This window comes from Phasianus colchicus, chromosome 32 (assembly GCF_987193195.1).
Source record: "Phasianus colchicus chromosome 32, bPhaCol1.hap1.1, whole genome shotgun sequence".
Taxonomy (NCBI): Eukaryota; Metazoa; Chordata; class Aves; order Galliformes; family Phasianidae; genus Phasianus; species Phasianus colchicus.
In genome coordinates this window covers 3,024,944-3,051,037 of record NC_143467.1, presented here as the reverse complement: position 1 = coordinate 3,051,037, position 26,094 = coordinate 3,024,944, and the positions used below count along the sequence as shown (strand labels likewise).

The following is a 26,094-nucleotide window of genomic DNA, read 5'->3' as shown; positions in this document are numbered from 1 at the left end:
GGGATCCCTATAGGGACACAGGGATGGGGACATATATGGGGTGGGGGGAACCCTATAGGGACCCCAAAAGAGGGGAGGGGGACAGATATGGGGTGGGGGGATTCCTATAGGGACCCAGGGATGGGGACAGATATGGGGTGGGGGGATCCCTATAGGGACCCCAAGAGAGGGGAGGAGGACAGATATGGGGTGGGGGGATCCCTATAGGGACCCCAAAAGAGGGGAGGGGGACAGATATGGGGTGGGGGGATCCCTATAGGGACACAGGGATGGGGACATATATGGGGTGGGGGGAACCCTATAGGGACCCCAAAAGAGGGGAGAGGGACAGATATGGGGTGGGGGGATTCCTATAGGGACCCAGGGATGGGGACAGATATGGGGTGGGGGGATCCCTATAGGGACCCCAAAAGAGGGGAGGGGGACAGATATGGGGTGGGGGGAACCCATAGGGACCCCAAAAGAGGGGAGGGGGACAGATATGGGGTGTGGGGACCCATAGGGTGGGGACGTCCATAGGGACCCAGGAACAGGGACACCTGTGGGTCACACAGACCCCACGTGTCACGACCACCACCCCCACCCCCCAAAATCCCACCCCACCACCCCACAGCCCCACATCTCACCCCACAGCCCCACATCTCACCCCCCATCCCCACATCTCACCCCACAACCCCCACCCCCCCCACGGCCCCACATCTCACCCCACAACCCCACATCTCACCCCACAACCCCTCATCTCACCCCACAACCCCACATCTCACCCCCCATCCCCACATCTCACCCCACAGCCCCACATCTCACCCCACAGCCCCCCATCTCACCCCCCATCTTACCCCACAACCCCCCATCTCACCCCACAGCCCCACATCTCACCCCACAACCCCCCACCCCCCCCACAGCCCCACATCTCACCCCACGGCCCCACATCTCACCCCACAACCCCTCATCTCACCCCACAACCCCACATCTCACCCCATATCCCCACATCTCACCCCACAACCCCCCACCCCCCTCAGCCCCACATCTCACCCCACACCTCCAGCCCCCCAGCCCCCTCAGCCGCACATCTCACCCCACACCTCCAGCCCCCCACCCCCCCTCAGCCCCACATCTCACCCCACAGCCCCCCACCCCCCCTCAGCCCCACATCTCACCCCACAGCCCCCCACCCCCCCCACAGCCCCACATCTCACCCCACGGCCCCACATCTCACCCCACAACCCCTCATCTCACCCCACAGCCCCACATCTCACCCCACGACCCCCCATCTCACCCCACAGACCCCACCCCCCTCGGCCCCACATCTCACCCCACAGCCCCCCACCCCCCTCAGCCCCACATCTCACCCCACACCTCCAGCCCCCCACCCCCCCTCAGCCCCACATCTCACCCCACAGCCCCCCACCCCCCCTCAGCCCCACATCTCACCCCACGGCCCCACATCTCACCCCACAACCCCCACATCTCACCCCCCATCCCCACATCTCACCCCACAACCCCCCACCCCCCTCAGCCCCACATCTCACCCCACAGCCCCCCACCCCCCTCAGCCCCACATCTCACCCCACACCTCCAGCCCCCCACGGCCCCACATCTCACCCCACGACCCCCCATCTCACCCCACATCTCACCCCACAGCCCCCCACCCCCCCTCGGCCCCACATCTCACCCCACAGCCCCCCACCCCCCCTCAGCCCCACATCTCACCCCACACCTCCAGCCCCCCACGGCCCCACATCTCACCCCACGACCCCCCATCTCACCCCACATCTCACCCCACAGCCCCCCACCCCCCCTCGGCCCCACATCTCACCCCACACCCCCCCATCTCACCCCACAGCCCCCCACCCCCCTCGGCCCCACATCTCACCCCACAGCCCCCCACCCCCCCTCAGCCCCACATCTCACCCCACGGCCCCACATCTCACCCCACAACCCCCACATCTCACCCCCCATCCCCACATCTCACCCCACAACCCCCCACCCCCCTCAGCCCCACATCTCACCCCACAGCCCCCCACCCCCCTCAGCCCCACATCTCACCCCACACCTCCAGCCCCCCACGGCCCCCCATCTCACCCCACGACCCCCCATCTCACCCCACATCTCACCCCACAGCCCCCCACCCCCCCTCGGCCCCACATCTCACCCCACAGCCCCCCACCCCCCCTCAGCCCCACATCTCACCCCACACCTCCAGCCCCCCACGGCCCCACATCTCACCCCACGACCCCCCATCTCACCCCACATCTCACCCCACAGCCCCCCACCCCCCCTCGGCCCCACATCTCACCCCACACCCCCCCATCTCACCCCACAGCCCCCCACCCCCCTCGGCCCCACATCTCACCCCACACCTCCAGCCCCCCAGCCCCCTCAGCCCCACATCTCACCCCACATCTCACCCCACAGCCCCACATCTCACCCCACGACCCCCCATCTCACCCCACAGCCCCCCACCCCCCTCGGCCCCACATCTCACCCCACAGCCCCCCACCCCCCTCAGCCCCCCATCTCACCCCACAGCCCCCCACCCCCCCCACAGCCCCCCATCTCACCCCACAGCCCCCCATCTCACCCCACAGCCCCACATCTCACCCCACATCTCACCCCACAGCCCCACATCTCACCCCACGACCCCCCATCTCACCCCACAGCCCCCCACCCCCCTCAGCCCCCCATCTCACCCCACAGCCCCCCACCCCCCTCGGCCCCACATCTCACCCCACACCTCCAGCCCCCCAGCCCCCTCAGCCCCACATCTCACCCCACATCTCACCCCACAGCCCCACATCTCACCCCACGACCCCCCATCTCACCCCACAGCCCCCCACCCCCCTCGGCCCCACATCTCACCCCACAGCCCCCCACCCCCCCCACAGCCCCCCATCTCACCCCACAGCCCCCCACCCCCCTCGGCCCCACATCTCACCCCACACCTGCAGCGTCGCGTGCTCGCTGAAGCTGTACTGGTTGTACCCCCCGAGGTCCCCCCTAAAATAATACTTCCCCGCCAGCTCGGGGCTCAACCCCATAATGTGTAGGGTGCAGTCCCGGGCCGCGGGATCCCCTACAAAATGAGCCCTTCCGGCGAAGCTCTCGTGGACGGCGGCGGCTCGGGACCTGGCCACCACGGGGGGGTAACTTTTGGGGTAGGGGCTGCCGAAGTACCACAGCCCGCTGACGGCGCCGGGCCGCAGCTCCTCGGGGAAATCGAAGCGGCACGGCAGCTCCACGCACGTCCCCGAAAGGGCGGCCACCTGCGGCGGCATCCACGCGGCCCACGGAGCGGCCACGCAGCCTGGGGGGGGCAGAGGATCGGGTTGGGGGGGGGGAAATGGGGATGGGGGAATGGGGGGGGAAATGGGATGGGGAAATGGGGTGGGAAATGGGAGGGAAATGGGGGGGGGAATGGGGAAATGGGGTGGGGAAATGGGGTGGAGCGGCCACGCAGCCTGGGGGGGGCGGTAGAGGATCGGGTTGGGGGGGGGTGGGAGGATGGGGAAATGGGGTGGGAAATGGGGTGGGATGGGGAAATGGGGTGGGAAATGAGGATGGGGGAATGGGGTGGGGTGGGGAAATGGGGTGGGAAATGGGGTGGGGCGGCCACGCAGCCTGGGGGGGGGTATAGGATCGGGTTGGGGGGGGTGGGGGATGGGGAAATGGGGGGGGAAATGGGGGGGGATGGGGAAATGGGGGGGGAAATGGGGTGGGGAAATGGGGTGGGGAAATGGGGTGGGGAAATGGGGTGGGGAAATGGGGTGGGATGGGGAAATGGGGTGGGATGGGGAAATGGGGTGGGGAAATGGGGGGGGGAAATGGGGTGGGATGGGGAAATGGGGTGGGGTGGGGGAATGGGATGGGGTGGGGGAATGGGGTGGGGAAATGGGGGGGGGAAATGGGGGGGGAAATGGGGGGGGGAAATGGGGGGGGGAAATGGGGGGGGGAAATGGGGGGGGGAAATGGGGGGGGGAAATGGGGGGGGGAAATGGGGTGGGATGGGGAAATGGGGTGGGATGGGGAAATGGGGTGGGATGGGGGAATGGGGTGGGATGGGGGAATGGGGTGGGAAATGCGATGGGGAAATGGGGTGGGAAGTGGGATGGGGAAATGGGGTGGGATGGGGAAATGGGGTGGGATGGGGAAATGGGGTGGGAAGTGGGATGGGGAAATGGGGTGGGAAGTGGGATGGGGAAATGGGGTGGAGTGGCCACGCAGCCTGGGGGGGGCGGTAGAGGATCGGGTTGGGGGGGCGGGATCCCCGATAGGGATTTGGGGTGGGGGAATGGGGTGGGGAAATGAGGATGGGGAGATGGGGTGGGGAAATGGGGTGGGATGGGGAAATGGGGTGGGAAATGGGGTGGGAAATGAGGATGGGGAAATGGGGTGGGGAAATGGGGTGGGGAAATGGGGTGTGGGGGGGAAATGCGGAGGGGAAATGGGGTGGGATGGGGAAATGGGGTGGGGTGGGGGAATGGGATGGGGTGGCCACGCAGCCTGGGGGGGGCGGTATAGGATCGGGTTGGGGGGCTGGGGGTGGGAATGGGGAAATGGGGTGGGAAATGGGGTGGGATGGGGAAATGGGGTGGGGGAATGGGGTGGGATGGGGAAATGGGGTGGGGCGGCCACGCAGCCTGGGGGGGGGGCGGTATAGGATCGGGTTGGGGGGGGGTGGGGGGGGATGGGGAAATGGGGGGGGAAATGGGGTGGGGAAATGGGGTGGGATGGGGAAATGGGGTGGGAAATGGGGTGGGGAAATGGGGGGAGGAAATGGGGTGGGATGGGGAAATGGGGTGGGAAATGGGGTGGGGCGGCCACGCAGCCTGGGGGGGTGTTATAGGATCGGGTTTGGGGTGGGGGAATGGGGTGGGATGGGGAAATGGGATGGGAAATGGGGGGGGGAAATGGGGTGGGAAATGGGGTGGGGCGGCCACGCAGCCTGGGGGGGGAATGTTATAGGATTGGGTTTGGGGTGGGGGATCCCCGATATGGATTTGGGGTGGGGAAATGGGATGGGGAAATAGGATGGGATGGGGAAATGGGGTGGGAAATGGGATGGGGAAATGGGGATGGGGTGGCCAAACAGCCTGGGGGGGGGACAGGGGGGAGGTGGGGATCCCTATAGGATCGGGTTTGGGGTGGGGGATCCCCAATAGGGATTTGGGGTGGGGAAATGGGATGGGGGTCTGGGATGGGGAAATGGGGATGGGGGTCGGGGATGGGGTGGCCTCACAGCCTGGGGGGGGGGACAGGGGGGAGGTGGGGAACCCTACGGGACCCCCAGTGGGGATCTGGGGTGGGGGTCTGCGATGGGGGTTTGGGGTGGGGGTCCCCTGTGCCATGACCCCATAAATGGGGGGTCCTCAGAGCTTTATGGGGTCCGTGGGGGGGCGGCCCTATAACCTATAGGGTGGGGGGGGGACAGGGGGGAGGTGAGGACCCCCGTAAGACCCCCAGATGGGTTCCAGGATGGGGGTCTGTGACGGGGGTCCCGCATTGCAGCCCTATATGGGGGTCCTCAGAGCTTTATGGGGTCCGCACGGCCCATGGGGGGGCGGCCCTATAATCTATAGGGTGAGGGGGGGGACGGGGGCGGTGAGGACCCCCATAAGACCCCCAGATGGGTTCCACGATGGGGGTCCCGCATTGCAGCCCTATATGGGGGTCCTCAGTGCTCTATGGGGTCCGCATGACCCATGAGGGGGGGCGGCCCCATAACCTATAGGGTGAGGGAGGGGATGGGGGGGGGTGAGGACCCCCATAAGACCCCCAAATGGGTTCCACGATGGGGGTCCCGCATTTCAGCCCTATATGGGGGCCCTGCGACGGAGCTCCGTAACGAAGCCCACCTTGGGGGGGGTCCTCGGCCGTTTGCGGGGTCCCCACCCCCCCTCAGTGGGGTCCCGGATGCCCCCCACGACCCCATAACGGGGGTCCCACCGCCCCCCCCCCCCTCACCCCATACCTGTGCACAGCAGCAAAGCCGCCGGCAGCGCCGTCACCCTCAGCAGCTCCATGGGGGGGGGGGGCGACCTGGGGAGGGGGGAGATGGGTGGTGGGGGGGGGGGTTATAGGGTGGGACCCCCGCCGCCCGCCCCACACTGCCCCCATTGTCCCCAAATGACTGCGCCCCATTGTGCCCGCTGTCCCCCATTGTCCCTTGTTTCCCGTCTCCCCATTGTCCCCATTGTCCCCTGCGCCCGCAGCGCCAGGCACGGCTGGCAGCCCCTCCTGGGGGGCAAGGGGGCGCCCCCCCCCCCGACCCCATATCTGCTTTTTAGGGACACCAGGGGACCCCCGACCCCATATCTCCTTTTTAGGGACACCAGGGGACCCCCGACCCCATACTGCCTCCTCATGGGCACCAGCGTGCCCCCTGACCCCATATCTCCTTTTTAGGGACACTAGTGTGGCCCCCGACCCCATATCTTCTTTTTAGGGACACCAGTGTGCCCGCTGACCCCATATCTCCTCTTTAGGGACACCAGTGTACTCCCCAACTCCATAACTCCTCTATAGGAACACCAGTGTGCCCCCCGACCCCATATCTCCTTTTTAGGGACACCAGGGGACCCCCGACCCCATATTGCCTCCTCATGGGCACCGGTGTGCCCCCTGACCCCATATCTCCTCTTTAGGGAAGCCAGTGTGCCCCCGACCCCATATCTCCTTTTTAGGGACACCAGAGGACCCCCGACCCCATATCTCCTTTTTAGGGACACCAGGGGACCCCCGACCCCATATCTCCTTTTTAGGGACACCAGGGGACCCCCGACCCCATACTGCCTCCTCATGGGCACCGGTGTGCCCCCCGACCCCATATCTCCTCTGTAGGGGCAACAGCGTGCCCCCAGACCCCATATCTCCTTTTTAGGGACACCAGGGGACCCCCGACCCCATACTGCCTCCTCATGGGCACCAGCGTGCCCCCTGACCCCATATCTCCTCTTTAGGGAAGCCAGTGTACCCCCCGACCCCATATCTCCTTTATAGGGACACCAGGGGACCCCCGACCCCATACTGCCTCCTCATGGGCACCAGCGTGCCCCCTGACCCCATATCTCCTCTTTAGGGAAGCCAGTGTGCCCCCCGACCCCATATCTCCTTTTTAGGGACACCAGGGGACCCCCGACCCCATATCTCCTCTGCAGGGACACCAATGGACCCCCAACCCCATATCTCCTTTTTAGGGACACCAGTGTGCCCCCTGACCCCATATCTCCTCTTTAGGGACACCAGCAGACCCCCGACCCCATACTGCCTCCTCATGGGCACCGGTGTGCCCCCCGACCCCATATCTCCTCTGTAGGGGCAACAGCGTGCCCCCAGACCCCATATCTCCTTTATAGGGACACCAGGGGACCCCCGACCCCATATTGCCTCCTCATGGGCACCGGTGCGCCCCCTGACCCCATATCTCCTTTTTAGGGATGCCAGTGTGCCCCCTGACCCCATATCTCCTCTTTAGGGAAACCAGTGTGCCCCCGACCCCATATCTCCTTTTTAGGGACACCAGGGGACCCCCGACCCCTTATTGCCTCCTCATGGACGCCAATGTGCCCCCCGACCCCATAACTCCTTTATAGGGACACCAGTGGACCCCCGACCCCATAACTCCTCCCTAGGAACAGCAGTGTGTCCCCCAATCCCATATCTACTCTATAGGGACACCAATGGACCCCTGACCCCATATCTCCTCTTTAGGGACACCAGTGGACCCCCGACCCCATATCTCCTTTTTGGGGACACCGCTGTCCCCCACCCCCATCCCTTTGGGGTCACAGCTGTCCCCTGCCCCCATATCTCCTCTTTGGGGTCACAGCCATCCCCCACCCCCATCCCTTTAGGGTCACTGCTGTCCCCTGCCCCCATATCTCCTCTTTGGGGTCACAGCTGTCCCCCACCCCCATCCCTTTGGGGTCACCGCTGTCCCCTGTCCCCATATCACCTTTTTAGGGTCACCGCTGTCCCCCACCCCCATCCCTTTGGGGTCACTGCTGTCCCCTGCCCCCATATCTCCTCTTTAGGGTCACTGCTGCCCCCTGCCCCCATATCTCCTCTTTGGGGTCACCGCCGTCCCCCACCCCCATCCCTTTGGGGTCACTGCTGTCCCCTACCCCCATATCTCCTCTTTGGGGTCACCGCCATCCCCCACCCCCATCCCTTTAGGGTCACTGCTGTCCCCTACCCCCATATCTCCTCTTTGGGGTCACTGCTGTCCTCCACCCCCATCTTTTGGGATCACTGCTGCCCCCCTGCCCCCATATCTCCTCTGTGGGGTCACAGCTGTCCCCCACCCCCATCCCTTTGGGGTCACTGCTGTCCCCTGCCCCCATATCTCCTCTTTGGGGCCACCGCCGTCCCCCACCCCCATCCCTTTGGGGCCACCGCCGTCCCCCACCCCCATCCTTTGGGGTCACAGCTGTCCCCTGTCCCCATATCTCCTCTTTAGGGTCACAGCTGTCCCCTGTCCCCATATCTCCTCTTTGGGGTCACCGCCGTCCCCCACCCCCATCCCTTTGGGGTCACCGCTGTCCCCTGTCCCCATATCTCCTCTTTGGGGTCACTGCTGTCCTCCACCCCCATCTTTTGGGATCACTGCTGCCCCCCTGCCCCCATATCTCCTCTTTGGGGTCACCGCCGTCCCCCACCCCCATCCCTTTAGGGTCAGTGCTGTCCCCTACCCCCATATCTCCTCTTTGGGGTCACCGCTGTCCCCCACCCCCATCCCTTTGGGGTCACCGCTGTCCCCATATCTCCTCTTTGGTGTCACCGCCATCCCCCACCCCCATCCCTTTAGGGTCACTGCTGTCCCCTACCCCCATATCTCCTCTTTGGGGTCACCGCTGTCCCCTGCCCCCATATCTCCTCTTTGGGGTCACCGCCGTCCCCCACCCCCATCCCTTTGGGGTCACCGCCGTCCCCTCCCTGGAGCCGCCCGCGTCCGAATTCCTGACGCGCCACTGTCACCCCCACGGCCCCGAGGAACAAAGGGGCCTCTGTGCCCCACTGAGCCCCACTGAGCCCCACGGAGCCCCTCTGCGCCCCACTGCACTCTGCTGGGCCCCACTGCATCCCCACTGTGCCCCACTGCGCCCCATTGGATCCCGCTGTGCCCCACTGCATCCCCACTGCATCCCCTCTGTGCCCCATTGCACCCCATTGCGTCCCACTGTGCCCCACTGCATCCCCACTGTGCCCCATTGCACCCCATTGCGTCCCACTGTGCCCCACTGCATCCCCACTGTGCCCCATTGCACCCCATTGCGTCCCACTGTGCCCCACTGCATCCCCACTGTGCCCCACTGCGCCCCATTGGATCCCGCTGTGCCCCACTGCATCCCCACTGCATCCCCTCTGTGCCCCACTGCGCCCCATTGCATCTCGCTGTGCCCCACTGCATCTCCTCTGCGCCCCATTGAGCCCCTCTGCGTCCCTCTGTGCCCCCTAAATCCCCTCTGTGCCCCACTGCATCCCCACTCCGTCCCCTCTGTGCCCCTCTGTGCCCCACTCAGCCCCACTGCATCCCCTCTGTGCCCCATTGCAGCCCCTCTGTGCCCCACTGCGTCCCCTTTGCATCCCCTCTGTGCCCCACTGCGTCCCTCTGTGCCCCCTAAATCCCCCGTCTGTGCCCCACTGCGCCCCATTGCATCCCCTCTCTGCCCCACTGCACCCCATTGCGTCCCTCTGTGCCCCTCTGTGCCCCACTGAACCCTCCTGCCCACTGCATCCCCTCTGCGCCCCACTGCATCCCCACTGTGCCCCCTCTGTGCCCCCTAAATCCCCCCTGAGCCCCTCTGTGCCCCTCTGTGCCCCACTGCATCCCCTCTGTGCCCCCTAAATCCCCCCTGAGCCCCTCTGTGCCCCTCTGTGCCCCACTGCATCCCCTCTGTGCCCCCTAAATCCCCACTGTGTCCCTCTGTGCCCCACTGCATCCCCTCTGTGCCCCACTGCATCCCCCCTGAGCCCCTCTGTGCCCCCTAAATCCCCACTGCATCCCCTCTGTGCCCCCTAAATCCCCCCTGAGCCCCTCTGTGCCCCACTGCATCCCCTCTGTGCCCCCTAAATCCCCCCTCTGTGCCCCACTGCGCCCCACTGCATCCCCTCTGTGCCCCCTAAATCCCCTGAGCCTCTCTGTGCCCCCTACATCCCCACTGCATCCCCTCTGTGCCCCCTAAATCCCCACTGTGTCCCTCTGTGCCCCACTGCGCCCCACTGCATCCCCTCTGTGCCCCCTAAATCCCCCGAGCCCCTCTGTGCCCCACTGCGCCCCACTGCATCCCCTCTGTGCCCCCTAAATCCCCCCTCTGTGCCCCACTGCGCCCCACTGCATCCCCTCTGTGCCCCCTAAATCCCCACTGTGTTCCTCTGTGCCCCACTGCATCCCCCCTGAGCCCCTCTGTGCCCCACTGTGCCCCACTGCATCGCCTCTGTGCCCCCTAAATCCCCACTGAAGCCCCCTGCCCCACTGCATCCCCACTGCATCCCCTCTGTGCCCCACTGTGCCCCCTAAATCCCCACTGAGCCCCTCTGTGCCCCCATGGGGGTCCCGATGGGGGTCCCAATGGCTCAATGGGGACGTGAGGCCCCTTGGGGACTTAGGGGGGCCATGGAGGTGATGTGGGGTGACCCAGGGGTGCCATGGGGGGGCCATAGGGTGATATGGGGTGCCACGAGGGGGGCCATGGGGGTGATATGGGGTGCCATGGGGGGGCCATGGGGGCTATAGGGGTGATATGGGGTGACATGGGGGGGTATAGGGTGCCATAGGGGCTACAGGGGTGATATGGGGTGACATGGGGGGGGCTATGGGAGGCTACAGGGTTGATATAGGGTGCCATGGGGGGGGGGGGCAAGGGGGCTACAGGGATGATATGGGGGCCATGGGGGGGCTATAGGGGTGATATGGGGTGACATGGGGGTGGCCATAGGGGGCCATGGGGTGATATGGGGTGCCATGGGGGCTACAGGAGTGATATGGGGTGCCATGGGGGGGTATAGGGGTGATATGGGTGCCATAGGGAGGGGCATTGGGGGGGGATAGGGGTGATATGGGGTGCCATGGGGGGGGGCATGCGGTGCCATGGGGGGCTACAGGAGTAATATGGGTGCCATGGGGGGGTAACGGGGCGATATGGGTGCCATAGGGGGGGGCATGGGGGGCTATAGGGGTGATATGGGGTGCCATGGGGGGGCCATGGGGGGCTATAGGGGGTATAGGGGTGCCATGGGGGGGGGGGCATGGGGGGGTATAGGGATGATATGGGTGCCATGGGGGGTATGGGGTGATATGGGGTGCCATGGGGGGAGCCATGGGGGGGGAGGCTACGGGGGGGAGGGGCCATGGGGGGGGGCACGGGTCACAGAGCAGCCCTGGCCTGGTGCCACGCGGGCGCCTGGCGGTGCCACCAGTGCCACAAAGGGGACATTTTGTCCCCGCGGTGATGTCACCCCGAGGGGGGGGGGGCATAATGAAAAAGGGGGGCGGGGGGGGGGGGCGCCGAAGGCCATCTGGGTGCTGTGGGACACGGGGGGGGGGGGGGGGGAGGGGACACAGGCATAAAATGGGAATGGAGACCCCCCCCCCCGCTAAGGACCCCCCCCCACACACACACACAACCCCCCCCCCCATTTTAAGACACCGCCCCCCCCCCACCCCGTTGTTCCCATTGCCCCCAACCCCCCCCCCATTGACCCCAATGCAATGGGGGCGCAGAGCCCCCTCCCCAAATGACCCCTCCCTCCAAGGAGCCCCCCCCCCCAAATCCCCCCCCCCCCAGAAGTGACCCCATAGGGATCACCTCAAAAACAAACCCCCCAGCTGGACACCCCCTCAAAGTGACCCCCCCCCCATAAGACCCCCCCCCATGGAAACCCCCCCCATAGAACCCTCCCCCCTGCTAAGGACCCTACCTGTAGAATCTCCCCCCCCCCCCCATTAAGGACCCCCCCCCCCATTAAGGGCTCCCCCAAAGAACCCCCCCCCCGCCCCATAAGACCCCCCCCCCATTAAGGACCCCCCCTCATTAAGGACCCTCCCCCCCATTAAGGATGCCTCCAAAGAACCCCCCCACATGAGACCCTCCATTAAGGACCCCCCCCCCCATTAAGGACACCCCCAAACAACCCCCCCCAGTCCCATAAACCCCCCCCATTATGAGCTCCCCCAAATAACCCCCCCATAAGACCCCCCCCCCCATTAAGGACCCCCCCCCATTAAGGATGCCCCCAAACAACCCCCCCCCAGCCCCATAACCCCCCCCCATTAAGGACCCCCCCCCATTATGGGCTCCTCCAAAGAACCACCCCCCCCACCCAAGACCCCCCAATTAAGGACCCCCCCCCATTAAGGACGCCCCCCTCATAAACCCCCCCCCATTGTGGGCTCTCCCAAATACCCCTCCCCCGCCCCATAAGACCCCCCCCATAAGACCCCCCCCCATAAAACCCCCCCATTAAGGACGCCCCCAAAGAACCCCCCCCTCATAAGACCCCCCCCCCTCATAAGAGCCCCCAATTAAGGACCCCCTCCCATTAAGGACCCCCTCCCATAAACCCCCCCATTAAGGACGCCCCCAAAGAACCCCCCCCATAAGACCCCCCCCCTCATAAGAGCCCCCAATTAAGGACCCCCTCCCATTAAGGACCCCCCCCATAAGACCCCCCCCATTAAGTACCTCCCCCCCAATAAGGACCCCCCCCCCAAAATACCTCAGCACCGTTTCTCCCCGGGGGGGTGGGGGAAGGAGGGAGGGAAGGGGGGGGGGCACACAGCGAGCGGAGGGTTCGCAGCTCCGTCTGCCTCGGGGGGGGGCACTGAGGGCCATTATGTACCGATGGTGGGTGGGGGGGGGGAACGGGGGGGGGGCAGGGCCACCCTACGCGTGGGGGTGGGGCACAGTGCCACAGTGTCCCCCCCCCCCTCAAACCCTTTTGCCCCCCCCCCCCCCGCCCCCCTCGGGCTCTATTTACCCCCATTGGGATTTTTACCCCACTGCGGTTCTGGGGGGGGAGGGGGGGGGGGTAAAAAAAAAACACATCGCCCCCCCCCCCCGCCGGGCATGAAAGGGTTAAAACGAACCCTCGAAGTTCACGTCGAGGATCGCAATGGCCGCGCCCACTCCCGCTTCGTCACGTGGTCTACCCGGGCTTTTCTCCCCCCGTCACGTGGTCCACTTTGTCCTCCGTCACGTGGTCCGCCTGGTCCTTTCTTCCTCCCAGCCTCCCCCCCCCCTCGTCACGTGGTCCGCCTGTTCACGTGGTCCACCTGTTCCTCTCTTCCATCCCCCCCCTCGTCACGTGGTCCACCTGTTCCTTTCTTCCTTCCCCCGTCACGTGGTCCACCTGTTCCTCCGTCACGTGGTCCACCTGTTTCTTTCTTCATTCCCCCCCTCGTCACGTGGTCCGCCTGTTCCTCTCTTCCTCCCACTCCCCTCGTCACGTGGTCCACCTGTTCCTTTCTTCCTTCCCCCGTCACGTGGTCCACCTGCCCGCCGTCACGTGCTCAGGTGCGGGTGGGGGCGTGGCCTGGCGGACACCTGGACTGTACCACTGCCCCGGGGGGGGGGGGGGGGGGGAAGGAATGGCGGTGCCCGATCCCCGCGCCGCGCTCTTTGCAGCCCATCCCCACGCACTGCTGTGGGCTCACACCGCTCCCCCCGGTTTATTATTTGGATGGGGGAGGGAGAATGTGTCGTGTGTCGTGACAACCCCCCCCCCCCAACCCCCCCCCCCCCCGGCTCGCAGTTGGTTCGGCCCGGCCGCACCTGGCGCTGCCGTCGCCCCCGGGGGCCCGACGTCGCCATCATGGCCGCCGCCCTCCTCATCCTCGGGGCGCTGCTGGGGGCGGCATGGCTGCCCGGTGCGGGACCGGGGGGGGCTGGGGGCTGGGGGGGGGTGCTGAGGGGGTAATAGGGGGGGCTGGGGGGGTTAAAGGGGGGATTGGGGGGGCTGGAGGGGTAACTGGGGGGCGGGGGGGGTAATGGGGGACCTGGGGGGGGACCTGGGGGGGTAACTGAGGGGCTGGGGGGGGTTGGGGGGAGTAATGGAGGAGCTGGGGGGGTTGGGGGGGTAATGGAGGAGCTGGGGGGGGGCTGGGGGGGTCATGGAGGGGCTGGAGGGGGTCCTGAGGGGGTAATGAAGGGGCTGGGGGAGGTTAAAGGGGGTATTGGGGGGCTGGAGGGGTAACTGGGGGGCTGGGGGGGGTAATGGAGGAGCTGGGGGGGGCTGGGGGGGTAAGTGAGGGGCTGGGGGGGGTCCTGAGGGGGTAATGAAGGGGCTGGGGGGGGGCTGGGGGGGTAATTGAGGGGCTGGGGGGGGTCCTGAGGGGGTAATAGGAGGGGCTGGGGGGGGGGTTAAAGGGGGGATTGGGGGGCTGGCGGGGTAAATGGGGAGCTGGGGGGGGTCCTGAGGGGGTAATAGGAGGGGCTGGGGGGGGGGTAATGGGGGGGCTGGGGGGGTAACTGAGGGACTGGGGGGGGACTGAGGGGGGGGCAATGGAGGAGTTGGGTGAGGTGGTGGGAGGAATGGGAATGGGGGGAAATGGGGTCTGGGGGGGGGGCTGAGGGAGAATGGAGGAGGGATGGGGGAAAATGGGAGGTCTGGGAGGGCGGTTTGGGGGTCTGGGGGGGGCAGTTGGGGTCTGGGGGGGGCAGTTGGGATCTGGGGGGGCAGTTGGGTTCTGTGGGGGGGGCTGAGGGAGAATGGGGGAAATGGGGGGGCAGTTTGGGGGTCTGGGAGCAGTGAGGAGGAATGGAGGATCTGGAGAGGGGATGAGGGGAAAGTGGAAGATCTGGGGGGGCAGCTTGGGGGTCTGGGGGGGGTAGTTGGGGTCTGGGGGGGGCATAGGGAGAATGGAGGAGGGATGGGGTGGGTGAGGTGGTAGGGGGGATGGGGCAAAATGGGAGGTCTGGGGGGGCGGTTTGGGGGTCTCGGGGGGCAGTTGGGGTCTGGGGGGGGGGCTGAGGGAGAATGGAGGGGGGATGGGGGAAATGGGGGGTCTGGGGGGGGCAGTTTGGGGGTCTGGGGGGCAGTGAGGAGGGATGGAGGATCTGGGGAGGGGATGAGGGGAAAGTGGAAGATCTGGGGGGGCAGTTGGGGGTCTGGGGGGGGCAGTTTGGGGGTCTGTAGGGTCTGGGGGGGCAGGTTGGAGTCTGGGGGGGGTAGTTGGGGTCTGGGGGGGCATAGGGAGAATGGAGGGGGGATGGGGTGGGTGAGGTGGTGGGGGGGATGGGGGAAAATGGGAGGTCTGGGGGGGCGGTTTGGGGGTCTGGGGGGTCAGTTGGGATCTGGGGGGGCAGTTGGGGTCTGGGGGGGGGGCTGAGGGAGAATGGGGGAAATGGGGGGTGTGGGGGGGCAGTTTGGGGGTCTGGGGGGCAGTGAGGGGAATGAAGGATCTGGGGAGGGGATGAGGGGAAAGTGGAAGATCTGGGGGGGCAGTTGGGGGTCTGGGTGGTAACATAAGGTCTGACCCCCCCCCGCCCCCCCCCCCAGCCCCCCTGCAGGCCATGCAGGTGACGGTGTCGGACCCCCACGTGGTGGCCCTGCTGTTCCAACCCGTGGAGCTGCGTTGCAGTTATCAGACCTCCGCCACCACCCCCCCCATCGTCACCTGGAAATATAAATCTTTTTGTCCGACCGTTTCCGGTTCGGGGGGGGGGGGAATCAGGGGGGGTCGACGGGGGGGTGGGGAGGAGGAACCGAGACCCCCATGGATGCCGCCACAGCCTGCCCTGACAGCGCCCGCACCGTGCGCATCGTGGCCACCAAGCAGGGCAGCAGCGTCAGCGTGGGGGATTTCTACCAGGGGAGGAGCGTCACCATCAGCAACGGTAGGGGGGGGGATTTTTGGGGGGGGGGAGGGGGTTGGGGGTTGGGGTTAGGGGGGGTATTTGGGGGGGGGGATGTTATGGGGGGTTGTGGGAGGGGAGCGGGGAGGGGGAATGTGGGGAGGGGGAGGGGGGGATGGGGAGGGGGATGTGGGGAGGGGGAGGGGGTGGGGGGATGTGGGGAGGAGGATGGGGAGGGGGATGGGGGGGGGGGAATGTAGGGGGGGTATTATGGGGGGTTGTGGGAGGGGAGCGGAGAGGGGGAATGTGGGGAGGGGGAGGGGGTGGGGGGGATGGGGAGGGGGATGTGGGGTGGGGGGGTTGGGGAGGAGGGGATGTGGGGAGGAGGATGGGGAGGGGGGGATGTGGGGGGGTGTTATGGGGGGTTGGGGGGGGAGTGGAGAGGGGGAATGTGGGGAGGGGGAGGGGGTTGGGGGGATGTGGGGAGGGGGATGTGGGGGGGGATGTGGGGAGGAGGATGGGGAGGGGGATGTGGGGGGGGGATGTAGGGGGGGTGTTATGGGGGGTTGGGGGGGGAGTAGAGAGGGGGAATGTGGGGAGGGGGATGGGGAGGGGGAGGGGGATGGGGGGATGTGGGGAGGAGGATGGGGAGGGGGGGATGTGGGGGGGGTGTTATGGGGGGTTGGGGGGGGAGTGGGGAGGGGGAATGTGGGGAGGGGGAGGGGGCGGGGGGGATGGGGAGGAGGGTGTGGGGGGGGATGTGGGGAGGGGGAGGGGGATGTGGGGAGGGGGGGATGGAGAGGGGGGATGTGGGGGAGGATGTAGGGGGGGTGTTATGGGGGGTTGGGGGGGAGTAGAGAGGGGGAATGTGGGGAGGGGGAGGGGGATGTGGGGAGGGGGATGGGGTGGGGGATGTGGGGAGGGGGAATGTGAGGAGGGGGAGGGGGTAGGGGGGATATGGGGAGAGGGATGTGGGGAGGGGGAGGGGGTGGGGGGGAGTGAGGAGGGGGATGTGGGGATGGGGAGGGGAGGAGGTGGGGGGGATGTGGGGAGGGGGATGGGGGGGAGTGGGGAGATGTGGGGAGGATGTGGGGGGGGAAAGGATGGGGAGGGGTTGGGGGGGATTTTGGGGGGGTTATGGGGGAGTTGGGAGGGGAGTGGAGAGGGGGGAATGTGGGGAGGGGGTGGGCAGGATGTGGGGAGGGGGGGAGGGGAGTGGAGAGAGGGAATGTGGGGAGGGGGAGGGGGTGGGGGGGAGTTTGGGGGGCATCCGTGACCCGTGTTTACCCTGTGACCCCTGCTGACCCCATGATCCCCGTGACTCGTGTGTATCCCGTGACCCCCGATGACCCCGTGACCCATGTTGACCCCGTGACCCATGTTGACCCCGTGACCCATGTTTACCCCATGACCCCAATGACCCCATGATCCATGTTTACCCTGTGGCCTCTGATGACCCCGTGACCTCCGTGACCCATGTTTACCCCATGACTCCAATGACCCCGTGACCCATGTTTATCCCATGACCCGATGACCCCATGACCCCCAATGACCCCGTGATCCATGTTTACCCCATGACCTGATGACCCCGTGAACCGTGTTTACCCCATGACCCCGTGACCCCCAATGACCCCGTGACCTCCGATGACCTCGTGACCAGTGTTTACCCAGTGACCCCCTATGACCCCATGACCTATGTTTACCCCGTCACCCCCATGACCTCTGTTTACCCCGTGACCCCCGATGACCCCATGACCCCTATGACCCCATGACAAGTGTTTACCCCGTGACCCCGATGACCCCGTGACCTCCAATGACCTCGTGACCCGTGTTTACCCAGTGACCCCCTATGACCCCATGACCTATGTTTACTTCATAACCCCCTTGACCTCTGTTTACCCCATGACCCCCAATGACCCCATGACCCCCTATGACCTCGTGACCCGTGTTTACTCAGTGACCCCCTATGACCCCATGACCTATGTTTACCCCGTCACCCCCGTGACCTGTGTTTATCCCGTGACCCCTGATGACCACATGACCCCTATGACCCCATGACCCGTGTTTACCCCGTGACCTCCGATGACCCTGTGACCCTCTATGACCTCGTGACCCGTGTTTACCCCGTGACCTCCTATGACCCTGTGACCTATGTTTACCTCATAACCCCCGTGACCTGTGTTTACCCCATGACCCCCAATGACGTCGTGACCCGTGTTTACCCCGTGACCCCCGATGACCCCATGACCCCTATGACCCGTGACCCCCGATGACCTCATGACCCGTGTTTACTCTGTGACCCGTGATGACCCCGTGACCCGTGTTTACCCCATGACCCCCGATGACCTCGTGACCCGTGTTTACCCTGTGACCCCCAATGACCCCGTGACCCGTGTTTACCCCGTGACCCCTGATGACCCCATGACCCCCAATGACCTCGTGACCCGTGTTTACCCTGTGACCCCTGATGACCCCGGGACCCGTCTTTACCCTGTGACCCCTGATGACCCCATGACCCCCGATGACCCCGTGACCCCTATGACCCCGGGACTCGTGTTTTTGTCATAACTCACTATGACCCCGTGACCTGTGTTTACCCCGTGCCCCCCGTGCCCCCCGCTGACCCCGTGCCCCCCGCTGACCCCGTGACCCCCCGCTGACCCCGCAGAGGCGGTGCTGAGCCTGGGCCCGGCGGCGTGGGGTGACAGCGGGGTTTACGTCTGCACCGTCAGCTCCACGCAGGACCTGGAAGGGAACAACGAGGGGGCGGCCGAGCTGGTGGTGCTGGGTGAGGAGGAGGGGGGGGGGGGGGGTACTGGGTTGGGGTGGGGGGGTACTGGGAGGAACTGGGAGCGACTGGGAGCTTCCATTGTGTCCCGCAGCGTCTCTGCCCGAGGTCACCGAGCTCTTACCGGGGACGATGCGCGGTACGGGGGGGGGGCTGGGGGGGTCGTGGGGGTCTATGGGGGCGGTGGGGGGGTCTTATAGGGGTTTGGGGGGCAGTAGGGGGGGGCTTAGGGGTCCCATAGGGGGTTGGGGGATCCTAGAGGGGTTTGGGGTGCTGTAGGGGGGGCTTAGGGGTCCCATAAGGGTTTGGGGGACCTTATAGGGGTTTGGGGAGCTGTAGGGGGGGCTTGGGGGTCCCTTGGGGGGGCTCGGGGGTCCCATAAGGGTTTGGGGGATCCTAGAGGGGTTTGGGGGGCCATAGGGGGGCTCGGGGGTCCTGTGGGGGGACTTGGGGGTCCCACAAGGGTTTGGGGGACCTTATAGGGGTTTGGGGAGCTGTAGGGGGGGCTTGGGGGTCCCATAAGAGTTTGGGGGATCCTAGAGGGGTTTGGGGGGCAGCAGGGGGGGCTCAGGGGTCCCATAGGGGGGCCTTTGGGGTTTCATAGGGGTTTGGGGTGCTGTAGGGGGGGCTCAGAGGTCCCATAGGGGGTTGGGGGATCCTAGAGGGGTTTGGGGGGCCGTAGGGGGGGTTTGGGGATCCTGTGGGGGGGCTTGCGGGTCCCATAGGGGTTTGGAGGATCCTATAGGGTTTGGGGGGCCGTAGGGGGGCTCGGGGGTCCCATGGGGGGGCCTTTGGGGTCCCATAGGGGTTTGGGGGATCCTAGAGGGGTTTGGGGGGCAGTGAGGGGGGGCGGGGGGGGGTTGGGGGATCTTATAGGGGTTTGGGGAGCTGTAGGGGGGGCTTGGGGGTCCCGTGGGGGGGCTTGGGGGTTCTATAAGGGTTTGGGGGATCCTATAGGGTTTGGGGGGCTGTAAGGGGGACTGGGGGGTCCCATGGGGGGGGCCTTTGGGGTCCCATAGGGGTTTGGGGGATCTTATAGGGGTTTGGGGAGCTGTAGGGGGGGCTTGAGGGTCCCCTGGGGGGGCTTGGGGGTCCCATAAGGGTTTGGGGGATCCTAGAGGGGTTTGGGGGCAGTAGGGGGGCTCAGGGGTCCCAAGGGGGGCCCTGGGGATCCCATAAGGGTTTGGGGGATCCTACAGGGGCTTGGGGGTCCCATAGGGGATGGGGGGGGGCAGTAGGGGGGGCTTGGGGGATCCATAAATGTGTGTTTGTGCCTCCCCCCCCCGCCCCCCCCTCCGACCGGCTGTTCGTGCTGCTGGGGGGGTGGGGGGTCTCAGTGAGTGGGGGGGGCTTTGGGGGGGGGGGGGGAGCTGTGGGGGGTTCTGTGAGCGGGGGGGGGGCTTTGGGGAGGGGGGTCTGTAAGGGGGGGGGCTGTGAGCTCTGTATATATTTCTGTTCCCCCAGACCGGTTCTTCGTGGTGCTGGGGGGGTGGGGGGTGGGGGTCTCAGTGTGTATTTATCCCCCCCCCCACATTGTCTGTTCATAGTACTGGTGGGGGGGGGGGGGGGTCTCAGTAGACTCTCAGTGTGTATTTATGCCCCCCCCGCCCCCCCCAAAGACTGGCTATTCATGCTGCTGGGACTCTTGGGGTGGGGGGGGTCTGAATAGACTCTCAGTGTGTATTTATGCCCCCCCCCGCCCCCCCAGTCCGGCTGTTCGTGCTGCTGGGGGTCTCAGTAAGACTCTCAGTGTGTATTTATGCCCCCCCCCCGCCCCCCCAGACTGGCTGTTCGTGCTGCTGGGACTCTTGGGGTGGGGGGGGTCTCAGTGAGGCTCTCAGTGTGTATTTATGCCCCCCCCCGTCCCCCCCAGACCGGCTGTTTGTGCTGCTGGGGGTCTCAATAGACTCTCAGTGTGTATTTATGCCCCCCCCCGCCCCCCCAGACCGGCTGTTCGTGCTGCTGGGGGGGGTGGGGGTCTCAATAGACTCTCAGTGTGTATTTATGCCCCCCACCCCCCCAGACTGGCTGTTCGTGCTGCTGGTGGTGCTGGCGGTGCTCCTGCTGGGGGCGCTGTGGGCGCTGTGCTGGTGCCAGTGCTGCCCGCACACGTGCTGCTGTTACGTGCGCTGCCCCTGCTGCCCGCGCCGCTGCTGCTGCCCCGAGGCCTGTGAGTGGGGGGGGGGGCGTGGGGGGGGGCTGTGAGTTGGGGGGGGAGTTATGGGGGTTATGGGTGGGGGGGGCTGTGAGTGGGGGGGAGTTATGGGCGTTATGGGTGGGGGGGGTGAGTGGGGGGGGAGTTTTGGGGGCTATGGGTGGGGGGGGGCTGTAAGTGGGGGGGGTTCTGGGTGGGGGAGGGGGCTGTGAGGGGGGGGGGGAGTTATGGGGGTGATGGGTGGGGGGGGGCGTGGGGGGGGGCTGTGAGTTGGGGGGGGTAGTTATAGGGGCTATGGGTGGGGGAGGGGGGGGCATGGGGGGGTTATGGGGGCTATGGGTGGGGGGGGGCGTGGGGGGTCTGTGAGTTGGGGGGGGGAGTTATGGGGGTGATGGGTGGGGGGGGCGTGGGGGGGGGCTGTGAGTTGGGGGGGGAGTTATGGGGGATATGGGTGGGGGGGGCTGTGAGTGGGGGGGGGAGTTATGGGGGTTATGGGTGGGGGAGGGGGGGGCATGGGGGGGGTTATGGGGGCTATGGGTGGGGGGGGGCGTGGGGGGGGCTGTGAGTTGGGGGGGGAGTTATGGGGCTTATGGGTGGGGGGGGCTGTGAGTGGGGGGGGGTTGTGAGGGGGGAGGAGTTATGGGTGTTATGGGTGGGGGAGGGGGGGGCGTGGGGGGGGCTGTGAGTGGGGGGGGGCGGAGAGGGGGGGTTATGGGGGTGGTTATTTGGGGGGGGAAGCTGTGGGGGGGTCTGTGAGTGGGGGGGGCATGGGGAGGGTGAGTGGGGGGGGGGCTGTGAGTGGGGGGGGGTTATGGGTGTTATGGGTGGGGGGGGTGTGGGGGGGGAGTTATGGGGGCTATGGGTGGGGGAGGGGGGCTGTGACGGGGGGGGGGGAAAACGCGGGGGCTTTGGATGGGATCTTTGAGTGCGGGGGGTCTATGGGTGGGGGGGGTCTTTTGGGGGGTCTGTGAGTGGGGGGGGGCTATGAGTGGGGGGGGGGCTTTGGAGGGGTCTGTGAGTGGGGGGGGGGCTATGAGTGGGGGGGGGGGCTTTGGAGGGGGTCTGTGAGTGGGGGGGGGGCTATGAGTGTGGGGGGGGTCTGTAAGTGGGGGGGGGGTCTATGAGTGTGGGGGGGGTTTGGGGGGGTCTGTGAGTGGGGGGGGGGGGGCTTTTTGGTGTCCCCGTTTATTTGGGGAGGGGTCTCTCACCGCCCCCCCCCCCCTTTTTTTCAGTGTACCTCGCAGGCAAAGCCGCCACGTCGGGAGGGGCGCCGAGTATTTATGGGGGGGGTCTTTACCCCCCCCCGGTGCCCATCGCAATGGGGCCCATCGGGAACGGCTTCAGTGGGGCGTCAGGTGAGTCGGGGGGGGGCACGGTGACCCCCCCCCCACCCGTATTTTCGGGAGTCCCCCCCCCCATTTTGGGGTCTGACCCCCCCCCCTCCACCCGTATTTTCGGGGGCCCCCCCCCCCCATTTTGGGGTCTGACCCCCCCCCCTCCACCCGTATTTTCGGGGGCCCCCCCCCCATTTTGGGGTCTGACCCCCCCCCTCCACCCGTATTTTCGGGGGCCCCCCCCCCATTTTGGGGTCTGACCCCCCCCCTCCACCCGTATTTTCGGGGGCCCCCCCCCCCCATTTTGGGGTCTGACCCCCCCCCCTCCACCCGTATTTTCGGGGGCCGCCCCCCATTTTGGGGTCTGACCCCCCCCCATATTTTCCGGACCCCCCCCCATTTAGGGTCTGACCCCCCCCTCCTCCCATATTTTCGGGGGTCGTGCCCCCCCATTTTGGGGTCTGACCCCCCCATATTTTCGGGGGTCGCCCCCCCATTTTGGGGTCTGACCCCCCCCATATTTTTGGAGGTCGCCCCCCCCCTCATTTAGAGTCTGACCCCCCCTCTCCACCCGTATTTTCGGGGCCCCCCCCCATTTTGGGGTCTGACCCCCCCCCTCCACCCATATTTTCAGGGCCCCCCCTCCTCATTTTGCGGTCTGACCCCCCCCCATATTTTCGGGGGTCGCCCCCCCATTTAGGGGTCTTTCCCCCCTCCCCCCCCATATTTTCAGGGGTGTCCCCCCCCCATTTTGGGGTCTGCCCCCCTCCCATTTAGGGGTCTTCCCCCCCCCCCACACCCATATTTTCGGGGGTCGTGCCCCCCCATTTTGGGGTCTGACCCCCCCATATTTTCAGGGGTCGCCCCCCCATTTTGGGGTCTGACCCCCCCTCTCCACCCGTATTTTCGGGGCCCCCCCCCATTTTGGGGTCTGACCCCCCCCCTCCACCCATATTTTCAGGGCCCCCCCTCCTCATTTTGCAGTCTGACCCCCCCCCATATTTTCGGGGGTCGCCCCCCAATTAAGGGGTCTTTCCCCCCCCCCCCATATTTTCAGGGGTGTCCCCCCCCCATTTTGGGGTCTGACCCCCCCATATTTTTGGGGGTCCCCCCCTCATTGAGGGTCGGACCACCCCCCCTCCACCCGTATTTTTGGGGGTCGCCCCCCCCATTTTGGGGTCCGACCCCCCCATATTTTCGGGGCTGTCCCCCCCCATTTTGGGGTCTGACCCCCCCCTCCACCCATATTTTCAGGGGTCCCCCCCCCTCACTTAGGGTCTGCCCCCCCCCGTCCACCTGTATTTTTGGGGGTCGCCCCCCCCCCATTTTGGGGGGTCTGACCCCCCCCTTTTGCCCCCCCCCCAGTTGGAGGTCACAGCTCGCAGGTGCCGCTGCTCCGAGATGTTGATGGAAGCGCCGGGTCAGGTGGGGGGGGGCTTTATTTTGGGGGGGGGTCGAGGAGGGGGGGGGGGGCAATTCGGGGTCTCTCTTGGAGGGGGGGGTCAGTTTGGGGTCCCTTTTAATTGGGGGAGGGGCAATTCGGGGTGCTTTTTAATTGGGGGGGGTCATTTTGGGGTCTCTCATGGAGGGGGGGGTCACCTTGGGGTCCCTTTTAATTGGGGGGGGCAATTTGGGGTCTTTCTTGGAGGGGGGGGTCACTTTGGGGTCGCTTTTAATTGGGGTGGGGGGCAATTTGGGGTCCCTTTTAATTGGGGGGGGTCATTTTGGGGTCTCTCATGGAGGGGGGGTCACTTTGGGGTCCTTTTAATGGGGGGAGTCACTTTGGGGTCCCTTTTAATTGGGGGGGGGTCGCTTTGGGGTCCCTTTTAATTGGGGGGGCAATTTGGGGTCCTTTTTAATTGGGGGGGGATCATTTTGGGGTCTTTTATGGAGGAGGGTTCACTTTGGGGTCCTTTTAATTGGGGGGGGTCAGCTTGGGGTCCCTTTTAATTGGGGGGGGGCAGTTCAGGGTCCCTTTTAATTGGGGGGGGGTCACCTTGGGGTCCCTTTTAATTGGGGGGGTCGCTTTGGGGTCTTTCTTGGAGGGGGGGCCTCTTTGGGGTCCTTTTAATTGGGGGGGAGCAATTTCGGGTCTTTTTTGGGGGGGTCAGCTTGGGGTCCCTTTTAATTGGGGGGGGGCAGTTCAGGGTCCCTTTTAATTGGGGGGGGTCACCTTGGGGTCGCTTTTAATTGGGGGGGGGGCAGTTCAGGGTCCCTTTTAATTGGGGGGGGCAATTTGGGGTCCTTCTTGGAGAGGGGATCACTTTGGGGTCCCTTTTAATTGGGGGGGTCACCTTAGGGTCCTTTTAATTGGGGGGGGGTCACCTTGGCGTCCCTTTTAATTGGGGGGGGCAATTTGGGGTCCTTTTTAATTGGGGGGGGATCATTTTGGGGTCTTTTATGGAGGAGGGTTCAATTTGGGGTCCTTTTATTTGGGGGGGTCATTTTGGGGTCTCTTATGGAGGGGGGGGTCACCTTGGGGTCTTTTTTAATTGGGGGGGGTCACTTTGAGGTCCTTTTTAATTGGGGGGGGGCAATTCGTGGTCTCTCTTGGTGTGGGGGGGTCACTTTGGGGTCCCTTTTAATTGGGGGGGGTCACTTTGGGGTCCCTTTTAATTGGGGGGGTCACTTTGGGGTCCCTTTTAATTGGGGGGGGTCGCTTTGGGGTCCCTTTTAATTGGGGGGGCAATTTGGGGTCCTTTTTAATTGGGGGGGGATCATTTTGGGGTCTTTTATGGAGGGGGGTTCACTTTGGGGTCCTTTTAATTGGGGGGGGTCACCTTGGGGTCCCTTTTAATTGGGGGGGGTCGCTTTGGGGTCCCTTCTAATTGGGGGGGGTCGCTTTGGGGTCTCTTTTAATTGGGGGGGGGGCCACTTTGGGGTATCTTTTGGAGGGGGGGGGGTCATTTTAGGGTCCTTTTAATTGGGCGGGGGGGGGGGGGTCTTTGCGGGGTCGATTTTTTTTCTGTGCCATTTATTTCTATGAGAACGATTTTATGCCCCCCCCCCCCCAGCTTCCCGTCCCCCCCCCCCATCCACACAAGTGCTGCGATACCTGGAGGAGGGGCTGGGGGAGATGGACCCCCCCCGGCGGTACCCCCCCTCGGGGGCAGGTTGGTAAATGGGGGGGGGGCTCAGATGGGTCCTGGGGGGGGGGTTGGGAGGGGTAGAGGTGGGTCGGGGGGGGGGGCACAGATGGGTCCTGGGAGGGGGGGGGGGACAGAGATGAATTTTGGGGGGGGGTGGGGGGGGGCTCAGATGGATCCTGGGGGGGGGTGCAGGTGGGGGGGGGGGGTTTCAGATGGGTTTTCGGGGGGGGGCGGAAAGATGAGTCCGGGTGGGGGGGCAGAAATGGGTCCTGGGGGGGGGGGGGTGCAGAGTGGGGGGGTGGAGTCTCTCGGGTTTTCGGGGGGGGCTGAAATGGGTCCTGGGGGGGGGCTGGGGGGGTAAAGGTGGGTCGGGGGGGGCTCAGATGGATCCTGGGGGGGGGGGGGGGTTGCAGATGGGGGGGGGGGCTTTCTGATGGGTTTGTGGGGGGGCTCAAATGGGTCCTGGGGGGGGGGGTTGGGGGGGGTAAAGGTGGGTCGGGGGGGGGCACAGATGGATCTTGGAGGGGGGGGGGGAGAAAGGTCCTGGGGGGGGGCTCAGATGGGTCTTGGGGGGGGGCACAGATGGTTCCTTGGGGGGGGGGGCTACAGGGGGGAGGGCACAGGTGGTTCCTTGGGGGGGGGCTGCGGGGGGGGGGCACAGACGGTTCCGTGGGGGGGGGCTGGGGGGGTGGGGGGCACAGATGATTCCTTGGGGGGGGGTTGTGGGGGGGGCTGTGGGGGGGGGGGGGGCACAGATGGTTCCTTGGGTGGGGGGCTGTGGGGGGGGGGGGGGGCACAGATGGTTCCTTGGGGAGGGATACCAACTCTTAACCCCCCCCCAAATTAATTTTTCTTGCCCCCCCCAGGAGCCTTCAGTGACATCAGTTCCCTCCACGAAGCCCCCGACTCGTGGACCCCCCCCCCACCCCGCAGCCGC

General features: G+C 65.9%; 2 protein-coding genes across 4 annotated transcripts in view; one reads left to right on the top strand and one right to left on the bottom strand.

The window, feature by feature from the left end:
• The window catches only part of MAG (myelin associated glycoprotein), a 26,429-nt gene extending 12,557 nt beyond the window's left edge, over positions 1–13,872 (bottom strand). The window contains exons 1-4 of one of the 3 annotated variants that reach the window (XM_090128093.1): positions 13,770–13,872; positions 13,085–13,530; positions 5,969–6,036; positions 2,936–3,304 (exon numbers count right to left, since the gene is read on the bottom strand). In XM_090128093.1, the coding sequence (XP_089984219.1) occupies positions 2,936–3,304; positions 5,969–6,020 (421 nt within the window). In that variant the 5' untranslated portion in view covers positions 6,021–6,036; positions 13,085–13,530; positions 13,770–13,872. Of the gene's footprint in view, positions 1–2,935; positions 3,305–5,968; positions 6,037–12,714; positions 12,732–13,084; positions 13,703–13,769 lie in introns of those variants that run through there. The other 2 variants (XM_090128092.1, XM_090128094.1) reach the window with 2 other exon arrangements.
• LOC149914068 (lipolysis-stimulated lipoprotein receptor-like) lies at positions 13,786–26,094 on the top strand (the record flags this gene model as incomplete). The annotated part of the gene is made up of 10 exons (XM_090128082.1): positions 13,786–13,864; positions 15,496–15,645; positions 15,684–15,833; positions 18,460–18,579; positions 18,674–18,718; positions 20,603–20,749; positions 21,967–22,089; positions 23,434–23,493; positions 25,083–25,181; positions 26,024–26,094. Coding segments are annotated over exons 1-10 (1,020 nt in total), but the record flags the coding sequence as incomplete, so codon positions are not given.